At 39.9% G+C, this 20,269-nt stretch overlaps 1 protein-coding gene across 4 annotated transcripts in view; it reads left to right on the top strand.

Annotated features, from left to right (window-relative positions):
• The first annotated feature begins 86 nt into the window (after positions 1-86).
• ephb2b (eph receptor B2b) overlaps positions 87-20,269 on the top strand; it is a 126,548-nt gene continuing 106,365 nt past the window's right edge. For all 4 annotated transcript variants that reach the window (XM_044349073.1, XM_044349071.1, XM_044349072.1 and 1 more), the window contains exon 1: positions 87-330. In XM_044349073.1, coding sequence (XP_044205008.1) covers positions 279-330 — 52 coding nt within the window. In that variant the 5' untranslated portion in view covers positions 87-278. The remainder of the gene's footprint in view (positions 331-20,269) is intronic.

Raw genomic sequence — 20,269 nt, 5'->3', positions numbered from 1 at the left:
ATTAACACACATAAAGTGTCTGTTTCTCTTCTATGAGAGACTGACTTGATTACCGTACCGCTGTAATGCTTACCTGTGTTTCTCTGTTGCACGGCGCTCCCCTCTGTCTGTGGCTTTTTGGTCTCGCCCAAACTTGGTTCAGATTTGAGTTCGTTTTCTCTGCTATGTGAGATCGCTCTATTGGAGGAGAAGGACCGTCTGTCCCCTCGCTGCCTTCGCTGTCAATGGCTTTCGGGGCGCATTTTATTTGAATGTCTGGGCCTTTTAAGTGACCAATAATGGATATTCTATGGATATTATGGACCATACCGGCCGTAATAGCTGTTGAAGGTAAGCTAATGTTTTCATCCCAACGGTTAAACCCGCATCCTCTTGCCGGCTTTGAGTTTCAGACAAAGCGCGTGAATATAACCGTCACGTTTGCTCTGTCAAATTAAATGGCTTACGGACATAAATCACTTTTCAGCTCTATTAATACGTGTTCATGTGTTTTACCGTGGCGTTTACGCTGCTTAAATATAGAGTCAGTTAAAAACAACAGACAGGGGGATGATGGTGGGACCACGGTAACATGCTCCCGCAGCATCCCCGCAGGTACACGGATGCTGTTGAGCGTTAAAAATAACGTTAATAACGGTATAAAATAGCGGGAGGTTTTCTTCCACGTTGAAACAGCGAGCTACGCCTTTTTTAGAAAACGTTAAATCTCAGTCAGGTATTTGGTCGCATCCTGTGTGTCCGTGGAGGTGTGTCACCGGTTTAGTCTCAGTTGTCAAACAGTTGGTAATAAAAACCGTGAAAGACAAACGGGGACTGTCCCCTTTAACCTTTTATTGTGACTAAATATGCAAATATAGCTATACATTGAACATACATACACATACATTGTAGTTGTGTGGCCGTTATGCGGCCATCAGGACGCAAAGCTTGCGGTGATGGGCAGCAGGCAACGTGGCTCAACGGACAATGAAACAGGTTGAATGGTGAAAATACTCTGTATATAATATCTCTGTATAATATGTGTTTTTATAGTAGTGTGTCTGTGATGCTCAGAAGTGACTGTATGCTAGTCTGATTACACTTATTACACTATTCTAATCTATAGGATCTCTCTCATAGTGTCTACATTGTTGTGACATTTGACCTTTAATCTTCCAAAAATATTTGGGGATTATGAAACCTGTTTTTTTCATTGCCATCTAAAATTTTGATAGTTTTTCATAGTCTGTACTTTTTGTAATTTGCCTGGGATTCTTTTTATTATTTTTTTTATGAGGCTGAACTCAATTTGCCCTGTGACAGAGCAGGGGACACTTGCCACAATGAGGAATGGAAAGTGTCAACCCATTCATTCATACAGGCTATTTTGAGAATGCTGTCAGAAAACAACAACATGTCTTCTTCCTCTGGTCAGTTAAACTAAACCTCATAATTACAGATGTAGCACAGAAAATATGTTAGAAGCTTAACCAAACGTAGCCATGGGATAAAACGACAACAAAAAGGAAAAACAAGAGAAAAATATTTAGATGCTTGTTTACTGTATCTGAAGTAAACATCTAAACATGTGTAATAACATCCCATGTTTGTCCAGCAAAAGTTGATGGAGCTGTTAGGTCCCATGTAGGACTGGCACAGACTTTGACAAATCTCATGCGTATTTATGCAGACCAGTACTTACTGTTCTTGTTTATGGTTTCCTATGTAGTTACATATCCAAGACCCCAAAGAGCAATCTGGAAGGCCTACTTCAAATTACACATCGGCAGCTTTAACATTCATGTCTTAGCTATAAAAATTTGAGTCATACTTTTAAAATTTTATTTAGGATTTGATCACTAGACATCGCTTAAGCACCACCTTGTAAAAATTATATTTATATTTATATTTGAAATTATATTTAAAACCTAGGATTAGCGCTAAACCCACAACATAAAAATACAGGAAACAATGTAAACGATAGATTTAATTCAATCATTTTTATTTGAAAATATTAGAATATATTGTCTGATTTATTATATTTTTTAATCATATTCTTGGACATTTCGCAATAAAACCAATCGTGTTTAAAACTCCATACATTATACTTTAATGTCCAACATCTTATGTTTGCGGATATTAAATTGAATATTAATACTGCAAATTTACTGGATTTACGTAAAATATATTCGGTAAAAAACATGCACTAGAATCTCATAATCGCTATCTATTTATTGTGATCCCGTATATATAATATTTAAGATGTAGTGCTGTCTTTTAAATACTGAAATTATGACTGGCTGATAGATGGTTATGGGTTATAGCCTAATGGTTATTTGTATTATGATTTTGTCCTTGCTGTTCTGCCCAAGAGCAAGGGAAATACAGGATGTGAAAACTGCCAAAAATAACAATAGATTCACAATTCTCCTTGTTTCCTCTTTCTCTCTAAAAAGGAAACATGGTGATAGTTATTGTGTACTATTTGTCAGAACCTACTTCGAAGCGTAACTGTAAGATGAGAGGATACAGTGCCTGAAACAGCAGTCGGTACAGTTCCTCAAATAGTTATTTCGGTGTGTTGAAGTAGACGCACTGCTCGATGAAGAAAAGTGCTGTAGATACTTAGGGTTACACTATAAAGTGGGTATGCGTGTTGCAGTATCTTTTGGCCTGTGGTGCTTCACTGTAGGATGCTTCATGATTCGGAAACCAGCTAGTCCCGTCGCCAAGCCAGTACAGCCCCCCTCCATTTTACCCTGTGAATCACCCTAGCTGATTGTCCAATGAAGTTCCAAGGATGGCTTACGTATGAAATAAAGGGTTGAAAAAGAGGTCACTGCAGCTCTAATCCAAAAAAAAAAAAAAAAAACAACTCTCCAATATCCCAGCATGCAACAGAAAAGAACCCTCCAGTGGATCGTTTTGACATGTTTAGTGCTGGGACGCTACATTTCTTCCTTTGTTATTTTTTTATTAGTAGAGACTGACATTGTCACATACTTTTATTATTTTTACTGTTGAACGTTACTCACTAAACGTGTACTAAATAATATTATACAATCCGATTGCATTATTGTACAGAAAGATTGGTTGACTATTAATTAGCTGGTTGATCGCTGATGCGACTGTATATTGGGGGAAAGGTTTGCTAATTAAAAGCATTTCTTATATATATAGTCACAACTCCCACATTCCTACCTACTTCCTCCTTCCTACCATACCTGATTCCTGGAGCGCAAACATATGAAAGGGCTATTTGTACTACAAATAATCAATGAATCAGGCGTGGGCCGTACTGAAGAGGATTAGAGGATTAGAACAGAGGCCAAACTTAAGAGAATCCCAGCTGTGTCCCACGTATCCATTTTTCGAATAGCGTCAACACTGCACATCAAGTATAAAATACTGTAAATTTGCGTTTAAACGACAATGTTTGAATTTAACCTGTGACCTTTTTCCTCAACATCTTATCTCTTTTCAGACTACTATAGTACATTATGTCCCTTCTCTCTACTCAGTATTGCCATGTGGAACAACCATAAATGGCGTTCCTTCATCAGTGACATTCAGCCATTTTTCAGATGCAATTAATTTATTCTGTGGAATGTGAAACAGCTCTAAATTGTTGTTTATTGTTAACGTAAGCTGCCGTTGATGACATTTCTCATTGGTTTAGTTAAGAGGAACAGACGGGCTCCTTTCGAAAATTAATAGAGGTAGAACTGTCAAGGAAATTAGCCTAGCTATGTCAAACATGTCTATGAAAACACACTGTGGATTTATCCCTTCATTAGTTTACCCATTCATTGTCATCAGAGCTGAGCTGACAGCCATGCTAACAACAGTGCTCCTCTAATTCTGTTGAGTGGAAATTCTCAGATTCAGCCCCGCTGGCCATAAAATTGTAGTAGCCTGTATTGTTCAGGGGGATAAAATTTACTAGGCAGATCATTTGGCTTTGGCTTTCCGATCCCCCCCCCGCCTCCCCCTCCGCCCCTCCCTCTCTGTTGTGGTATTACAGTTTGTAGTTTGCAAACACTGCAAACGTTTTCTGGTAGGATTGGTGCTGCTACGATGCAATAACAGCCTCCTCCACACTTGTATGCAAGTTGTTGTTGGGGTCAGCAGGATGATAGATCACTTTGATATGCCATTTTTCTTTCTCCTTTTCTTCGAAGGAAACATAATGGGACCGAAACCACAGTATAGACGATGGTGAAGTGGGGTAGAATGAGATCACAGCATGAAGTTTTTAAAAAACTGTCTTGTAGATTTGATTGCATTTCAATATGTACTGCATTACTTCAGCGCTCTGTTGCGCGTCGGTGCCCACTCAGTTGAAAGCGAAGTTTGCAAACACTTGCCAAGCTGACTATTAAATTTTTTTTTTTCTGTTTTGATTTAATTTTCTAAATTACATATATTTGTATTTCGCGTAACCCTCTCAGCGCTGTTTTCTCACACAATGTAAGGCACGCCGGCAGTTCAAGGCACAGTATGATTGTTAATGTTTTGAAAATCCTGCCAAGCTTGGTAAAGATTTCTTTCATATGTAAATCCAGTAGTTGTTTTTGACCGGAATTGTTTTGTAAGGAATAGACGTGTGAGTGTAACATGGAAGCATTATGTTTTGTGGAAGAGTAACAAAAGAAAGACGGAGGCGGACTCTGAAATGGGATTAGATAAAGGTAAAATGAGCGACCGTATACAATCCAGTGTTTTCTCAGTCCACCCAATGAGCAGATGCAGGGAGCTGGCTTGCACGCCAACCGCCACAGTAGGCTTTCACAAAGAATCTGTCTCTATTCAAGCCCTAATCCATGCTGCTGAGGGCCCAGGCATTGTCACTTTGCATGCAAAATTTCAATTAGTGCTGGTACCAGTTGTTTCACTTGAGGGGGGGTGTCACATTTCAGAGACATCTATGGCTACCTTTAGGGTGAGATTAAGGCAGGAGTATCACAGCTTTGCTTAAGAAAATGTTGTGCTCTCTGCATTGCATAAGGTTACTGACTGAGCTGCTTTGCTTTATAATGGCCACTGTATGTACTAGACCTAGACCTTGGTCACATTACTAGAAGTCTGAATATACTGTAATACACAATCAAAGTTTATTATCTTACAGTTAAGCAGGAAAAAATAAAGGCAGATGTTGGGTTTGGGTGATTGGACGAATATATGGGCAATTTGCGATTGGCTGAGTCCGTTGCCAGTTGTTTTTTTTTGAGTGATATTTTGCGCAATTTTAATTCATTTACTACAGTGTTATACAAGTAGTATGGCTGCATTAAGGCATAGCTCACAGCATAGGTTGTGTGTGGAGTGAGTGTGCAGTCGAGAGAGAGAGAGAGAGAGAGAGAGTGCGCGTGTGTGACGGTGAGGCTGGTGACCAGAGCAGAACATATGAAGTAGCTGTGGACGTAGCAGTGCAATGTGTGTACAGTTTAGGCTATTTGTCAGTGAATAAAATGCTACAACTCCTCAAGACCCAAACCAAGTTCCTGTGTCTGCTTGCCACCTGCTGATTAAAGTGAAGGTGGTTAGCTCCGAAGTTAGCAGCAATAGGTTAGCCTAACCTTGGCCAAGCTTTCTTAAGGTTGACTGACCGTAAAGTTGGACCGGCTACTCTCATTTTTATGGCAATCTCAGCCACTCCTAAACAGAGAATGGAGAAATATCTGGCTGCTGGATCTCCCGAGTTTTGCTCAGCACCCCACCCACGTGTGCTGCACACCCACTGGAATATTTCGGAAATCGCCGGTTGTTGGGCTGATGGTGGCCGGCAGGAAAACTTTGACATATCGCCCAATCCAAGCAGATGTTTCCCTTTAGACTGCTTTGTCAAAAGCTTCACACAGAGGATTTGGATGCTGTAGGTTTCTGTACCAGCAGAATAGTTGCGTATTTTGCTCCTGGCTCCAGCTTGTTCAACCAATTTAACTAAGGATTCAGTTCAAGACATGATGGACTGTTTGATGCTGTTTCCATGCTTTCAGCTGTTTGACTCCGACTGCGGTTTGCTGTCAAGAGCCAACCCTTCACTCTAACCTACTGTTAACTGTTCCAATCCACACATATTTGCCCTCTAGAGGTGATGTTAAAATGGCATTTTAGCTTGTGGAAAGTATTGAAGTTTAAGAAATTCAATATTAGATTCAAAACAGTATTAAAGCAGTGCTGGTGTGTGTTCAGGATGGCACTTGTTTTATTTGGACGTGGAAAAGCTTTCGACATGCAAAAGTAGGAAATCAATAAGCAGGCTATTGGGAATTTTAGAGCTTGATGTTCTTTATTCTGGACACAATTGCAGAGTACTAAAACAGTGCAAGGTGCAAACAACGGCGTGCGCACCAAAATTAAAGCGACATGTTAAATTTTTTAAATGCACCAATTTTATGCAAATCTATGAGTGGTACTGTAAGTGAGTTTGGAAGAACACGGCTATTTCATGCAATACACGTAGGCTCATACAACATGCTGATGTGGGATGTTTTTACAGTATCCCGGCGCACACTGAAAAACCTACACATCATTATAATAGACACCACATGACTTTAGTTCTGTTTCTTTCTGCTGTACAACTGCCACAGATCTATTATGCTCAGACTGCATATCATATTTGTGTCAAGTTTACTTCTGTTCTTTTCCATGAGTGCACTACAGAGTAAAGTAAAGGGGGAGTGAGTAGGGATCAGCTTACCAGAGTTCTGAATTTAACTACCACACTGGGTAGTACTACATTATACACTTAAAAACACAATATAATGTACTGAATGACTACGGAAGCTAAGCCAAATTTAAACTGTATCTCGCTGCACAACATCACAGACTGTGCTTAGTGGCTTTATACTTACTATTTCTGCAAAAGAATATATTGTACAGTGTGCTTGAAGTACTCAGCAATAAACCTTGTGTTTTTACGTCCTGTATCACAAAAATCGTTTACTTTATTGTCGTCCTGCTGTGTTTACAGTGACCTTTGCCTGCTTATGGTATTTTTATTTCCTTAAAAAAGAACAGGTGTTAAATTTTCAGTCTCTTTGTTCTGTAATCAGTGCCTGTTTAGTTTGCAGAGACCAGCTGGTGAGATATGGCTGCGTCTTGATGCTATCAGAAAGTGAAAATATTTTCAGTCAACAGGTGTTTCGAATCTTTCAATATGTTACATTACTGTGCCAGCAACTGAAAACTGTGGGTTCATTTAAAAGAAAATGTGATACATTCCCTATGGGTGCATTTTAAAGACTTTTAAAATGTGGCTTCCTCAGCAAAGGTGAAAAAAAGGTGGTGTCAGCAATGGGTTCAGCCATTGCAATTCCTGATGTCTTGATTGCTGATTCTTATCACCTAACCCTAATTAGTTATACGGTTGCATAGTTTTGATTGAAAGCACACTTCCTCTTAAATTAACACTAATTAATTTGATATGAAATATTTTGCTCGTCTATACAGTGTACGTGTCCATCACTTTGGTCCTGAATGAAATATCTCAACAACTATAATGGATGGATTGCCATGAAATTTTGTACATATATTCATGGTCCCCAGAGGATGAATCCTGTTGACTTTGCTGATCCCCTGAGTTTTCCTATACCCCCCTTGCACGTTGACATTTTTGGCTTTTAGTAAATTTTTTTGACAACTATTGGACGGATATTGGAATGGATTGCCATGAAATGTGGTCCAACATCATCCTCTGGGCAGCATGAATTGAAATTTCTCCAATACTAAGATGGTTAACATGGTAAACAGTGTACCTGCTACACATCAGCATGTTCGCATTGTCATAGTGAACATTTAGCACAAAGCACAAAGCAATGGATGTAATTAATACTTGCAAAAGATATTGTTATGGGTTTACAACACTGAGGAAATCTGTCACAAGTGCATACATGTTTCACTTGGCGAAGGAAGTGTTTCTGCTATCTTTTTTTTTCTTTTTGCAGGATCAGTGATCCAAATGTAGCGTTTGCACATTGAAGAAGTTTTGAATGAAGCCCTGTCCTACACAACCAATCTCTGTTGAGAAAGTAGTATTATCAATCTCAAAATATGCTAGGTATAGAATTTCTATTTGTAATTAGGTTTTTCTAACACAAGACGTACTGTGTGCTATGAATGGTGAAAAGATGCATGGTGTGATCAGGTGAATGGGTCTTGGGATTTGTTTTTCTTGCAGTGCTTTAAGGATAGGTGTGGTTTTCGATCAGAGGGCTGTAATTGTTTCAGTATGTTGTTTGGAAACCAAGCGCTCAAAAATTGAAGGAGTATGATTTAGGTTTTTTATAATACTGTTATAGTGCATAATATAGTGCTCTTAATCCAAACAATTTTATTACAGAAAGCTTCTGTAGCTTCTGTGCGCAGGTCATGGAGCTTCTCTCCATGATCTACACCAAGTCTCAAGAAATATAAAATACAAAATATATACAAATTCATATTAAATTTAATTTGAATACCACAACATATGCTCAAAGACAAAATTAAACCATTTCTTTTAATGGCTACAACAATGCACATTTACCCGAGTTTGCAGACAGATGCTATTAATTCCGGGTGTTTAACATTGCAATTAAATCAGAGTTCATGACCAGTGAGCTTGCTTCACCCCCTGTGGAATAAAGTTTGCATATGTTTCTCGCTGATTAGTAGACTAACTCAAATAAATAAATAGTTACAGAGGAAACTTGCTTTACCTCCATGTAACCTCACTGATATTTCACACAGGAATCTAGATCAAGGATGTTCTTATATCCTGCTGTCTTAATTAGCACATGTTAATTGGCAATGTGCAGTCTCTTGGTAAGTCATATTTATTAGGGAGAGCCTGATTCATCCTAATCCATTGGGAATGGAAATCATTCAGGGACAGTAAAATGTATTTCCAGACATTATTCATAACAGGAAATGTGTAAGCAATCAAAATGGCCCTGCAACATCTAGGTCTAATTTGCAGTCTGAATTCTTTGTGCAGTTTACTTAATTTGACACAAGTCTCAATCATTATGTGAAATCAGTGTATTTTATGTCTGTGTCACTTAGGGCTGAGCGATATGGCCTATAAATAATATTGCCATACTTTTAGGCTATATTATGATAGACGATATATGTCTCGATAATATCCTCTAAATTACTGTAAACTACCACTGTAAAGTACTGTCTCAATAACATTAAATAAAGTACTGTTATAATGAAATGAATCAAAGCAGATTTACCGGTGCTTTTATATATAGTCATTTACCATATACCATGTAGAAGCAGCCGTGATACATCGTTATATATATTGCCAGTCCCTAGTCTCAGTGTATATGTCCTCTTTTTATTCAGGCAGTGGCACTGGTGTTCGTAAGTCTGAAAACAATATCTGAGTTTTCTCAAAGAGTTGAGACGAACTGCTCAACGTGACCTGCCGTTCCTGTCGAATCCTTCATGTGAACATTGAGTCATATGCATTAACAATATGGCGGTTATAATATTCAACCCAGCAAACACAGCTACTGAGCTGGGACGCGAGGAGAAAGAGAGACAGAAGGAGGAGGCGGAGGGAGAGTGTACCCTGAGAGAGGTCAGACCTCGTTTCAGAGACCCCCCATCCACACACACCCCAGGTACTGTGACACTGCCTTTATGAGCGCGCCCGGAGAACACAAACCCACCGGATTAGTGTCTGGCTCTCAATGTCCCCGGGAGCAGAGCCCATCGGCCGAGACAAAGCGGGGCTGATTGCGTTGTCATCTGCATCACAAAGGGTAGCCTTTTCTACCTGAACCACTGCCTGTGCGCCGTGCAGCACATCACATCTATCAGCGACTCTGGACCCACGTGACATCTGCCTTTTGTTTTTTGTCCGTCTCTGTCTCCCCCTCTTCCATTCTTTCTCTCTGGCCCACGCCGTCTGTCCACCATGGCTCATATCAACAGCAGAAACCCCCCTCCCCTCCTCCCCACTCCCCCTTCCTTTCTCAGTGGAAACTAGCTTCTTAGTCTGCACCAGCACTGATCATTTTCTGTTTTTGCCGTTAGTTATATGTTCAGCTCAATATGCATCATCTCTCGCTACAAAGACCCACTAACACACACAAACATTCGTTGTCTTTCCCCTTTTCCCCTCTGGCTCTGGCTGGCTCGCTGTATCTCGAGTCCAGCCAACATGCAGACACATCAGACAAAAAGCCTAGTCTCCCGCTGTCAGACACTAACAGGTCTATCGGTCTCACTCGGACAGAGAGAACACCCCAGCTGAGGTGCTGCCAGTAAGCAGACGTGCTTTATCTGATTAGTGTACTGCGCAAGCAGGCTCTGCTCTTCTATAACTGATGAGTGTTGTCTTGTGTTGGTGACCCAGCCAGGTCCAGCAGCCATAACAGAGGTAGATCAGGCTTCCCTCCTCGGATTATCCTCTTATGCTTATGTACATACCAGTTTACCATAAGCCCTTTGGCTTTTATATGCTTGGCGGTACTTCATCATCAACATCATCATCAAAGAAATTACTTTTTAAAGTCCCTGTCTTACTTTCATATTTTATGACCTCAACTTGCACTACTATGAAATAAAAATTTCATTTTTCGGGGGTGAAACAAAGATGTTAGAACTATCTCAGGCATGATAACTGAAACTGAAAGGTACACTTTATTCTCCCATTTAATATGCTTTATGAATAAATTCAATAGATTAAACAGGGTGTGACATTTCAAAGGCAGAGGGAGGGAACATAGAGAGAGAGAGAATGACTTTAAGTGTCCTAAACTGCGATAGTTGGTTTCTATTCACAAGTAATTGCATTAGCTTAGAGAATAGGGAATTAACACAAGGCAATTAACTGATTTGGCCTTTGGCTGTGACTTGTCTGGTTTTAGAAAGCTGGAGCTCATCCTGTGTTTTCATAGATTAATTTGGAAATCACTTTCAATCAGTTGCAGAACCTTGTAAACCATACAACAGGAGACCCAGCAACTTGATATACCTCAGTAAAATAAGTGAATAAATCTAACACAGATGGGTGCATACTGTAACAGAAAACTTAAAGTTTCGACTATAGTCAATTGTAATGAAGCCGTAAGTCTAATAAAATGCTCTCTTTCTAAAAGCCAGAAAGTGCAAGAATGTTAAGAGGTTAAGAGTTTAGAGGTTAGGAATCTCAAAGGCAAGGGTCATAACAACAGAAGGGTAAACACACTTGTTAGTGCATAATCAGTCCAATTACCAAGGACTGCTAGGCCATGTTGGCTAATTGTCGACAGCAAGGGTGTAATTTTCATTTCAACTTTGGGGTAGAGATCTTCTGACACTACAATTATATTCTTCACCAACGGGAGGCGTGTGTTCTTAATGGGATTTTATTCATGTGTATCATACACTGCATACTATATTATATACCCTTTGACACTTAACATTGCATCTTGACCTGAGCAGTGTACTGAGAAAGGGGCATGTTATCTGTAATTCTGATGTTTGTTTAAGTTATGGGGATGAACTAGCGGGCAGACTCTGTTTCCTGTTTTAAAAATAGATGAAATAGATAGGAAAGAATGGAACGGTCCATTTGGCAGTTCATTAAAACATCAAAGCATACATACACAGCACCTAACACGCTTATGATGATGCTCACACTATAATGAAATTAGAGTTTGATTAATTAAAATTAAGACAGATTAATAACTAAAAACATGTTGATTTAAATTTTAGTTTAAGACATTAAGGACTAATTCAATTAATCAAGCCACTACAGTGAAAAAGATGTCTGATCGCTGTATTGGTAAGTCACTGAAAACTGCCCCCTGTCCCCCTCACCCTCATCTTTCCGACAGTTTTCTATAACTTTTGGAAAACCGTCAATCCGACATTCACACCCACTTCGTGCCATGATTGGCCAGCTGTGCAGAGGTGCAAAAAGAGCCACGGTTGGAACCGCTCTCCCAAGCTCTCTTTCTCTCATTCTTTTACACAACTATAGCTGTCACTGTTCATGTGTACAACCAAGTGCTACACCATGAACGCCTTCCAGGAGAGACAGTCTGAAAATCTGCGCCCTTATCCTCGTATTTAAACAATATCTCGTCTTCCCTAGCGTACCCAGGCCCTTAGATTGTCACACTTGCTTGATAGAATTAATTGAGGGTGACAAATCATTCATATGAAATAATTGGAGGTGATATGTCTCTACTTTAAGTTACACATATGATTAACAGAATTAGAGCAATACATTTCAGATTTCCGGGGGGTGGCGGCAGGTGTAACAAACAGTTAAGCTTACTGTGGTTTTACTGTGATTATTTATACTATTTCAAACAGAAGCATACTTTAGATTGAGAAAAGGCAGGAGTTAGCATTTTTATTTTTTTCTCTGACCTCATACCACTGTCCTCACTCTGCCTCAGCTTACAGCTCCAAAATCAATAACCTGGACTCAGCAAAGATTAAACCTCTATGATTGTGTTTATGGAGCCCCATCAATTGACACTTCCTCGAAGTTGTTTCATATTCAGCAAAGCCGATGATAAATGCCCCGTTTGGGCAGAGAAAGCTTACCTGAATTTACATAATCACTTGTTTGAAAGTGGATCTTGTGTGGGGAGCAATCAGCAGCATCTGCCACGCTCACACTTGCAAGAGCTACTTTTAATGCAATAACATCTCGTCCCCCTCTTGTTCAAACTAACAGTTCATTGTTATTTTATTCTAATTTCAAACCTGCTAAAGAATTCCAACAAGAAATAGTATCTCTAAAACACATGCTCGCGATTGTAGAGCTGCCAAAGAAAGAGAGATACACATCTTTTGGGGTCAATAAAACAATGTCTGGAATCACAATACAGCCATGAGGTAACGTGGCTTACAGAACAGGAGCCAGGTATGGATAGGTATAGGAGATGGTGAAATGATGACTGTTTTCCATTCCTTTCCCTGGCAGGGCCTTTCGGCTAGAAATCACAATGGATCATTTGGGAGGGCAGCTGGAAAATCCATAGAGAATCTCAGGAGACCTGCTGTGCCTGTGAAATCAATACAGAAATCCAGCTGAGACTATTAAATGAGATGAATGTCATATGATAGGGTTAAACATGTAGAATATTATTATTCATACAGTCCAAATAGGTTTTTCATCTGCAGATAATACAAGCAGGCATGGACATCAATAAAGACACCACAGATTGTCTTGTGTTTCACACACCTACCATACATACAAGCAATCCATCATGTTTCTGACCTTTTGTTGGCCTTAAGAGAGATAGAGAAAGGCAGAACGGGCAACTGAGAAAGTTAAATAAACTGGTCTGTGTTTCATTGTAGTTTCTTACCAAATAAGAAGTATCAGGAGATAAATCCTGGCTAACAGCCATAGGTTTGGTATTGGTGCTCTTTCAAAAACAAAACAAAACCCAGTTTTAGTTTAAATTGCTTTTCTGTTGGGCTCAGAATTTGTGTTAAAATCTTTTATTAGTCAGAAATGTACATACAGGGTTTGAAATTCTGCATACTTCAGAAACATTGCGTAGCTTAGAACTACTGTTTAGAGCTACATCTGTTTTTTAAGTTATCTGTATGGAAATCAATTTCTGTTTCATCACTCTCTCTTGTCAGTTTATGTAACACAGTAGCTACTGTATTTGACTGGGGGAAACCCTTTAAGCAGTTTACATCCCATGTACAAAAACACAACTTTCATAATTTAGAGTATAAACCAAACATATGCCGTTTTGTGGATGCTTTCAGTACCATAAGGGAACAAATACATTTGTGGCATGGGTGGCCTCAGCAGGGAAGGAACCCCAAAACCGGGTACAATTACTTGCATGCTGTGCTCACTGTGGTACCGCCCCAGCCTGATTACACCTCTTCTGAGCACTTTTCAATCTGCTTTCCTTTAGAAATGGTTTGACACTTTGTAGTGGTCAGGCAGGCACACTACATGCATGTAGCGCCTGTACGAGTTGGGGACTGCTGTCAGGAAGCCTGTCTGTTAGAGTGATTGAAAAAACATGTTCTGGATTAGCCGTCTATCCTCATCTGTGTGACGCTCTGGCAGGGGTGTGTGTGTGTGTGTGTGTGTGTGTGTGTCCGGAGGTTGCACTGCTCTCTGGGCTTGCCGTGGTGCTGAGTGATGGAAAAGGTAGATTTGGACCTCGTTTCTTTCTTTCACTCCGCTGACACACAGCCTTTCACACAACCAAAAGCAGTCACACTCACACACGCATTTCTCCACATGGTCCTGCTCAACCAATTTATACTGCCAGTTAAGGAATACAATGGGAGAGATCATTTGAATCTTTGTTCCAGAAGTCCCTTGGGCACACTGAATTCAACAGTTTCAACACTTTCTTTAAGAGAAAGGCAATTGTTGTTTTGACTTAGCTTCATTTTGCCTCACTGAGCAAAATGGGAAGGCTTTGAGTCATTTTACTATGTGACTTAACTTTTCTCCCCACTATGAGAACCAGTAAAACAGCACATTATGCAAAAAAATGGTTTCCCTTTGATCTCAGTGCCTACAGTAATATGTCCTATTTTTGAGAAATAGAAATTGAGACCCATAATAGTGTTTAGCGATTTTCCTCTTTACAGACAGATTTTTGGCATGAGCATGTATTAATCTCTATTTCACAGATACTGGCATGCTCACTTTCTTCCTCTGCTTTTCTTCCTGTGTTTCTCTCACACACACACATGAACGCAAGAACACTTCTGTCTGCACCATTTCAAACACAACACCTGCAGGGTTGGGCCGTCAGGGTTTTTTTTGGAATTATAGCATTAACATGGAAACCAGAGGCCTGAAGCTGGATTAGTCGCTAGGAGGTGTGAACACAAGGTCAGGGTAAGGATGGCCTTTCAGCTAATATTTTGCCGTCATACTTTCACCCTTATCACAGTAATGGCACGTTACTATCAGACAAACATGCTGTTACTAAAGGAAAAATGGACTTTCTTTTTGCTGTTTACTGATTTTTGGCTGTGTTTGCTTTTCTCTCTCCTGTTTTGATTCTTTGGAAAAGTCACATGTACACACATCTGATTCTTGTACATGTTGCAGCCTGAGGCAGGGTTTTAAAGATCCTTAACTGTCTTGTTTGAAATGAGGTTGAAATTGCTGCAGGTAGTGAGCTGTATACTCAGAACTCCACCAAAACTAGGCTGCAGTAGTTTACAATAGCACAGGTTGGATATGCTTTAGGCATTTGAAGCTGAAAACTTTCCACACTTAAATCACAGCTAAGATGACAAAGCATCTCATGCCATATTCATGAGGCTGAAAATGTTAATGACTAGACCATGCGACATGAATGCAAAAATATTGTCTTACTGGTGTGATGAAATTAGATAGAATTGGAATCGGTAAACAGACAGGTGTGGCCTGAAAAACCCATCGTATAAGAGCATCTGGAACCACAGTAAATGTGCTGTTTTTAGGGTTTGACTGCACTGCAGCCACCATACAGTTGGATTTTAGTCTAAAATAATAATGATGTGATAATGACTAAGCGGCCAGGACACTTGGTTACTAATGATCACAAATTACCTAAAGAGATCCAGCATTTTGACCATGGAATAGCCTCTTTAACCACTAGGACCTCATTAGAAGTAGTCCAGTTATTATCTATTAATAAATTGGCATTTTTAGTATGTTGGAATCAGATCATGCATCTCAGAAAGTGAAAGCACTAAAACTCACCACTAGTTCACAAGGTTTTTGCATTTCAATTGTGGCAAGGCGGCAGGACTACCAATTCACAGTACCTAATCCTTCAGCTGACAAAGGAAGTGTGCTAAACTCACTCATGTTGGGTAGCTGGAGGGCACTTCTCAACTGCTTACTCTTATAGCCTCACATACCCCATTTCAAAACATCACATTTGCTGCCATCTTTACCTCCTTTGTCCTCCTCAAGGCCTGCTCCATGAAAACAGCTTCAACTGCTATTCTTTCTCTGACCATCCACCACCTGTCATCCCCATGCTAATGTGAAACATTAACAGCCTAAGAGCCTGAATAGAAATGCACCACTTCGTAGAAATACATTACCTGTCACTCTGTCTCTGGATTAGGACTTCACCGGTGCCACATGATTTAAGGGCCTTTTTGCTAGCTTGTCAGGAGAGACATGATTGTGCCTGTGGCCATAAAGAAACATATGTGCTGGGGTTTTTTTTTTTTTGAAGGCGTTAGGCAGGCAGCACCAGATGTGTGCGGTGAATGGTGTTGGTTTTTTTTTTCTCACTCGAGCGTGTGTCAGGCGCTGTGTACAGCTGTGCAGAGGAAGAGTTAAGTCCGTTTCACAGGGAGTGAGGAGGAGGTGAGAACCAGAAGGTCTAATTGAAGTGGTTAATGGGCTGTCTGAAACCATCATTCTACCTGACATACCACGTGGAGAAGCTTTTCATTGAATTGAAGCTGATAAAACAGCTCTTACTCAAAGGCAAGTACTGGCCAAGACAGGGGATTTTTAAAGATGTAAACACTGCTTGATGAATAATACCATACTTGACTCTTTTTTCCAGCATATGTGGAACATTGATGTAGCTCACAGATTTGGCTGCAGCAGACTGTCTTTGTTTGGTCTTCCTCCTCAAGAGCCTCAGCTGCACAAAACCTCTTTGTTGCTTTTCATCTCTATTGAGGCAACTTTCTACTCATGCAAAACGTCAATTTTAACTACCCATTTTATCTTAAAACAGAAACGGTCGTCTTAAAAAATTAACCCTGATATAATTTTATGTGCTTGCACTTGAGCCTTGTTTATAGTTTCTGTAATCTAGTGGTATTATCCTGGCAAAAGAAACGGACTGATCTTTTTTCCTGATTCCGTTTTTCAGTGGAATTCCCACTGTGAGTGAAACTGGATTGGAAACTCCATTCAAAAAAAAGTAATTATTTCTGTCACGTAGGGACATGTTTTCACTAAAAAGTGCTAAATACAGGGATAAATAACTTAAGAATATTCTTTTGCTGTTTTCCCAGCCTTAGCTCGCCTTAGCCATGTCTTAACCACATCCCTCCCTACAAAGTCCAAGCCCCATTCCTCTCTGCCTGGCTGTAGTCCCGGTTCAGTCCCAACCTTCCTCCTCGGCTCTATCTCTGTTCCTCACATTGCAGCCACAGCCCAGATCCTTGCTCAGCTCTCAGTTCCAACCAAAAACATGCTTGATGGGAGGAAAGCTTTATGCACTGACTGCACACACTGAAATATTTTAGTACAAGCTGCTTTACTAGAGACTTGCACTGATGGCTGTTGAGCAGCTCCTACTGGAGCAGTTAGGGATCTATGTCTTGCTCAAGGGCATCTCAACGGGAATAAGAAAAAGCATTCATTGTTCATTTAACTCAACCAGTTTTTCTAGCATAGTGGCTACCTCTGATGTGTTTGAATGTAGGAGTGTGAGTGTAGGAGAGGTTGGGGAGCTGTAGAACAGGTGGGTGGGGTATTCAACATCATTGACATAGTGAATTGCTCACGTGGGATGTACTCCGGAGAAGGTGCAAGGTTGTGTCAGAAGCAAAGTGTGGTTTGGTTTATAGAACAGACATCCATTATATCGAGGCTTTGCAGCTGCATCACATATTTCCCAGCAACCATTCCTGGTTGGACCATAATGGAAGTCCACTGGAGAATTGGCTGTGTGCAAATCATGGCTAAATATATAACAACTGGAAATGAAAAAGAGAGATACCTGAAACAGATTTCTGTGTGATGGATTTCAGTCGGCTCAGTTTGCGTGAAGTTGAAATAATAAAGTAAGTTTAAACCATGTAGCCACAACATCTGCGCATTATAATACAATCCAAAATAATTGATCCATCTACAACAGAATATTTTGTTACATGACCAAACACTCATTTCTGTTGAGAGAGATAAGCTATATCTTAGAAACGCAAACAGGTGCCTTTTTGCAAAATGTAGACCTCTTTAAGGAGAAACACTTTATCTAAAATATTATCCTGAGAAATTCATAGAAACCAGTCAGCTGCAGCGGCATTTTGATTGCCCTTAAAGCACTTGACTAAATTGTCAAGAATTTTCTTTTGCAGACACGATGCACAGTAGGTGGGAAAAAAGCAATTGATGACTAAACACTAAAAGAGTGTAGATGGCATTAATCAAATTTTGCATTGAACCCTAATCACTGGGTTGCAATTAAAAACGCTTACCACTCTGGCTAGACAGTGTTTTAACCTTAGTGTCCAGCTCTCAGACGGTGCTGCAGAGGATTTGAGCTCTCGTTTGTAGAGAACACTTAAAGATAACAGGCTTTTTTCCTTTAATTTTTTTACTCTATAATCAGTTTCAAATGAGAGCAGGGCTTTTGGCAGACTTCTAACGGTGGTGGTTTGATTTAGCCAAAAAAAGCCTCTTGCAAAGTGGATGAATAGTCAGTGAGGGTTCATTCATATAATCTCAACAGCAAGAGTTACTTCACAGTAAATGATCCATTTTTGAATTATCAGCTTTTCTTTTTGTGCGTGTTTCAATTTCAATAATTATCTTGAATTCTGAATAGAGGATTTGTTTATGTGCATGCAAAACTGGCTTTGTATGGCTTTATATTTATCTGTTGGAAGAAATTTATCTGAAAAAATGAAAAGAAGCTCACTGTAAACAGGGATTTTTATTATAGCTGTGATTATTTTGTGTTTTCTTTGACATAGTTTTCCATTGTCACCCAGGCTGCTATCATGCAGGAGGAGCTGCAATAAATGAAGTGATTTTTTTTTTTTTTGCCACTCATGGCATTCAGCATACAGCAAGGCCGGCATGTTGTGATCACCATTCAAATATAAAATAGCTCCCCCACCATGTAGTTGTTTTCTATCTTCCACTCCCCTCACTTTCCATCTCCTTTTTTATTGATTGACTGGTTCTGCTGAGGTTTGTGTTGTCATCAGTCCCACATCTTTATTCCTCCTATACATGCACTGTATTTTAAATCAGTTCAGCAACTGACTGAACAATCAGCATCAAGATTTATTATTCATCTTGCAGTGGGGTTTAACATTCTGACTGATTCTGACTGAACAGCAGATTAGAAATTTGGAAATATTTCAACAGACCTAAAAATAAATTTGGAAAATAGTACCAGGGTTGGAACATGATTTTATTTAATTGTACTTCATATTACCAGGTAGTTCAATGTGATGTTTTATTATTTAAACTTAAAAAAATGTACATGTTTCATTTCTATGTTGCCAAGCCCAAGTGAGGAAAAAAGTGCCACTTATACTCATAACTATTTCATTGTAAAGTGGAATGAACAGCAGTTTACCTTTATGATTGTTGGTGCACATAATATGTATTTTATGGCAGGATTTTATTATGTCTATAGAACTACTCTTTTGCTTCTACTACTTTGCCTCAGGGGAGCATAGGATAGCATAGCCAGAAAACTGTTGAAAGCATAGACTTTCATGTGAGCCATCCTTTTGTGATTGTCAGAATTTTTTTATTTGGTCATTGAAAGTAGCAGTGATGCTGTTGTTCATTTTTGTCCCCTGTTTGTAGACGGCTTTACTTCCTCAGCCACTGCCAAGAGGAGTTTACACGGCTGAGTAGGAGTAGGATGTTATTTCCGACGAAGACCATCTGCACAGAGGATCTTTCGCTCGTGCAAGCAACATATGCTTCAGTATGTAGATAGCAGGGCTGGTAAACACGCTTGTTCCCTGAGTGTATTAACCTACCTTGACACGCTCCCTGTTGTCCTCCATCTTGGAAGGGACTTTGTGACAGTGAGGGGTTAAATCTTAAAGCCACCCTGTCCTCTTAAAAACGCACACCCCCACATACACACAGTGCAGATCCATTGGTGGAGCATGAGTCATTAGTTCCTTTTAGCTCCCTGGCCAGTGGACTCAAACAGATTGCATAGACTTGAATCAGGTCTGGAAATGCTGAGGGACTTACTGCAAACAATAATCACATATTTTTGTTGGACAGCATGATCCCACATTGACTGCAACCAACTGCCTTTTACTTGTCAGCAGAAGTATTTAATGTGCCCTGATTATTCAGGCCAGGCTTGGCAGGACTGAATCCGAGCAATACATTATATAGTACAGACACATGATGATGTTTGGTACAAGAACTGCAGGGAGGAAAATCATACCTAATCTCCTCATTACGGATGCAGAAGTCAGCATGTGATTTTCTGTCTTTATGTGTCTGCTTCCTTTATTGTCCACAGCAGCCAACATCAGGAGATGGACTCAGTTGGGTTGGGCTAGGTGATTTTTAGTTTCAGTTCCACCTTTCTGTCTGTCCACATGCAGGCTCTCTCTCTGACAATCTCTCTCT

Source organism: Thunnus albacares, chromosome 4 (genome assembly GCF_914725855.1).
Source record: "Thunnus albacares chromosome 4, fThuAlb1.1, whole genome shotgun sequence".
NCBI lineage: Eukaryota > Metazoa > Chordata > Actinopteri > Scombriformes > Scombridae > Thunnus > Thunnus albacares.
This window is presented reverse-complemented; position numbering and strand designations above follow the sequence as displayed.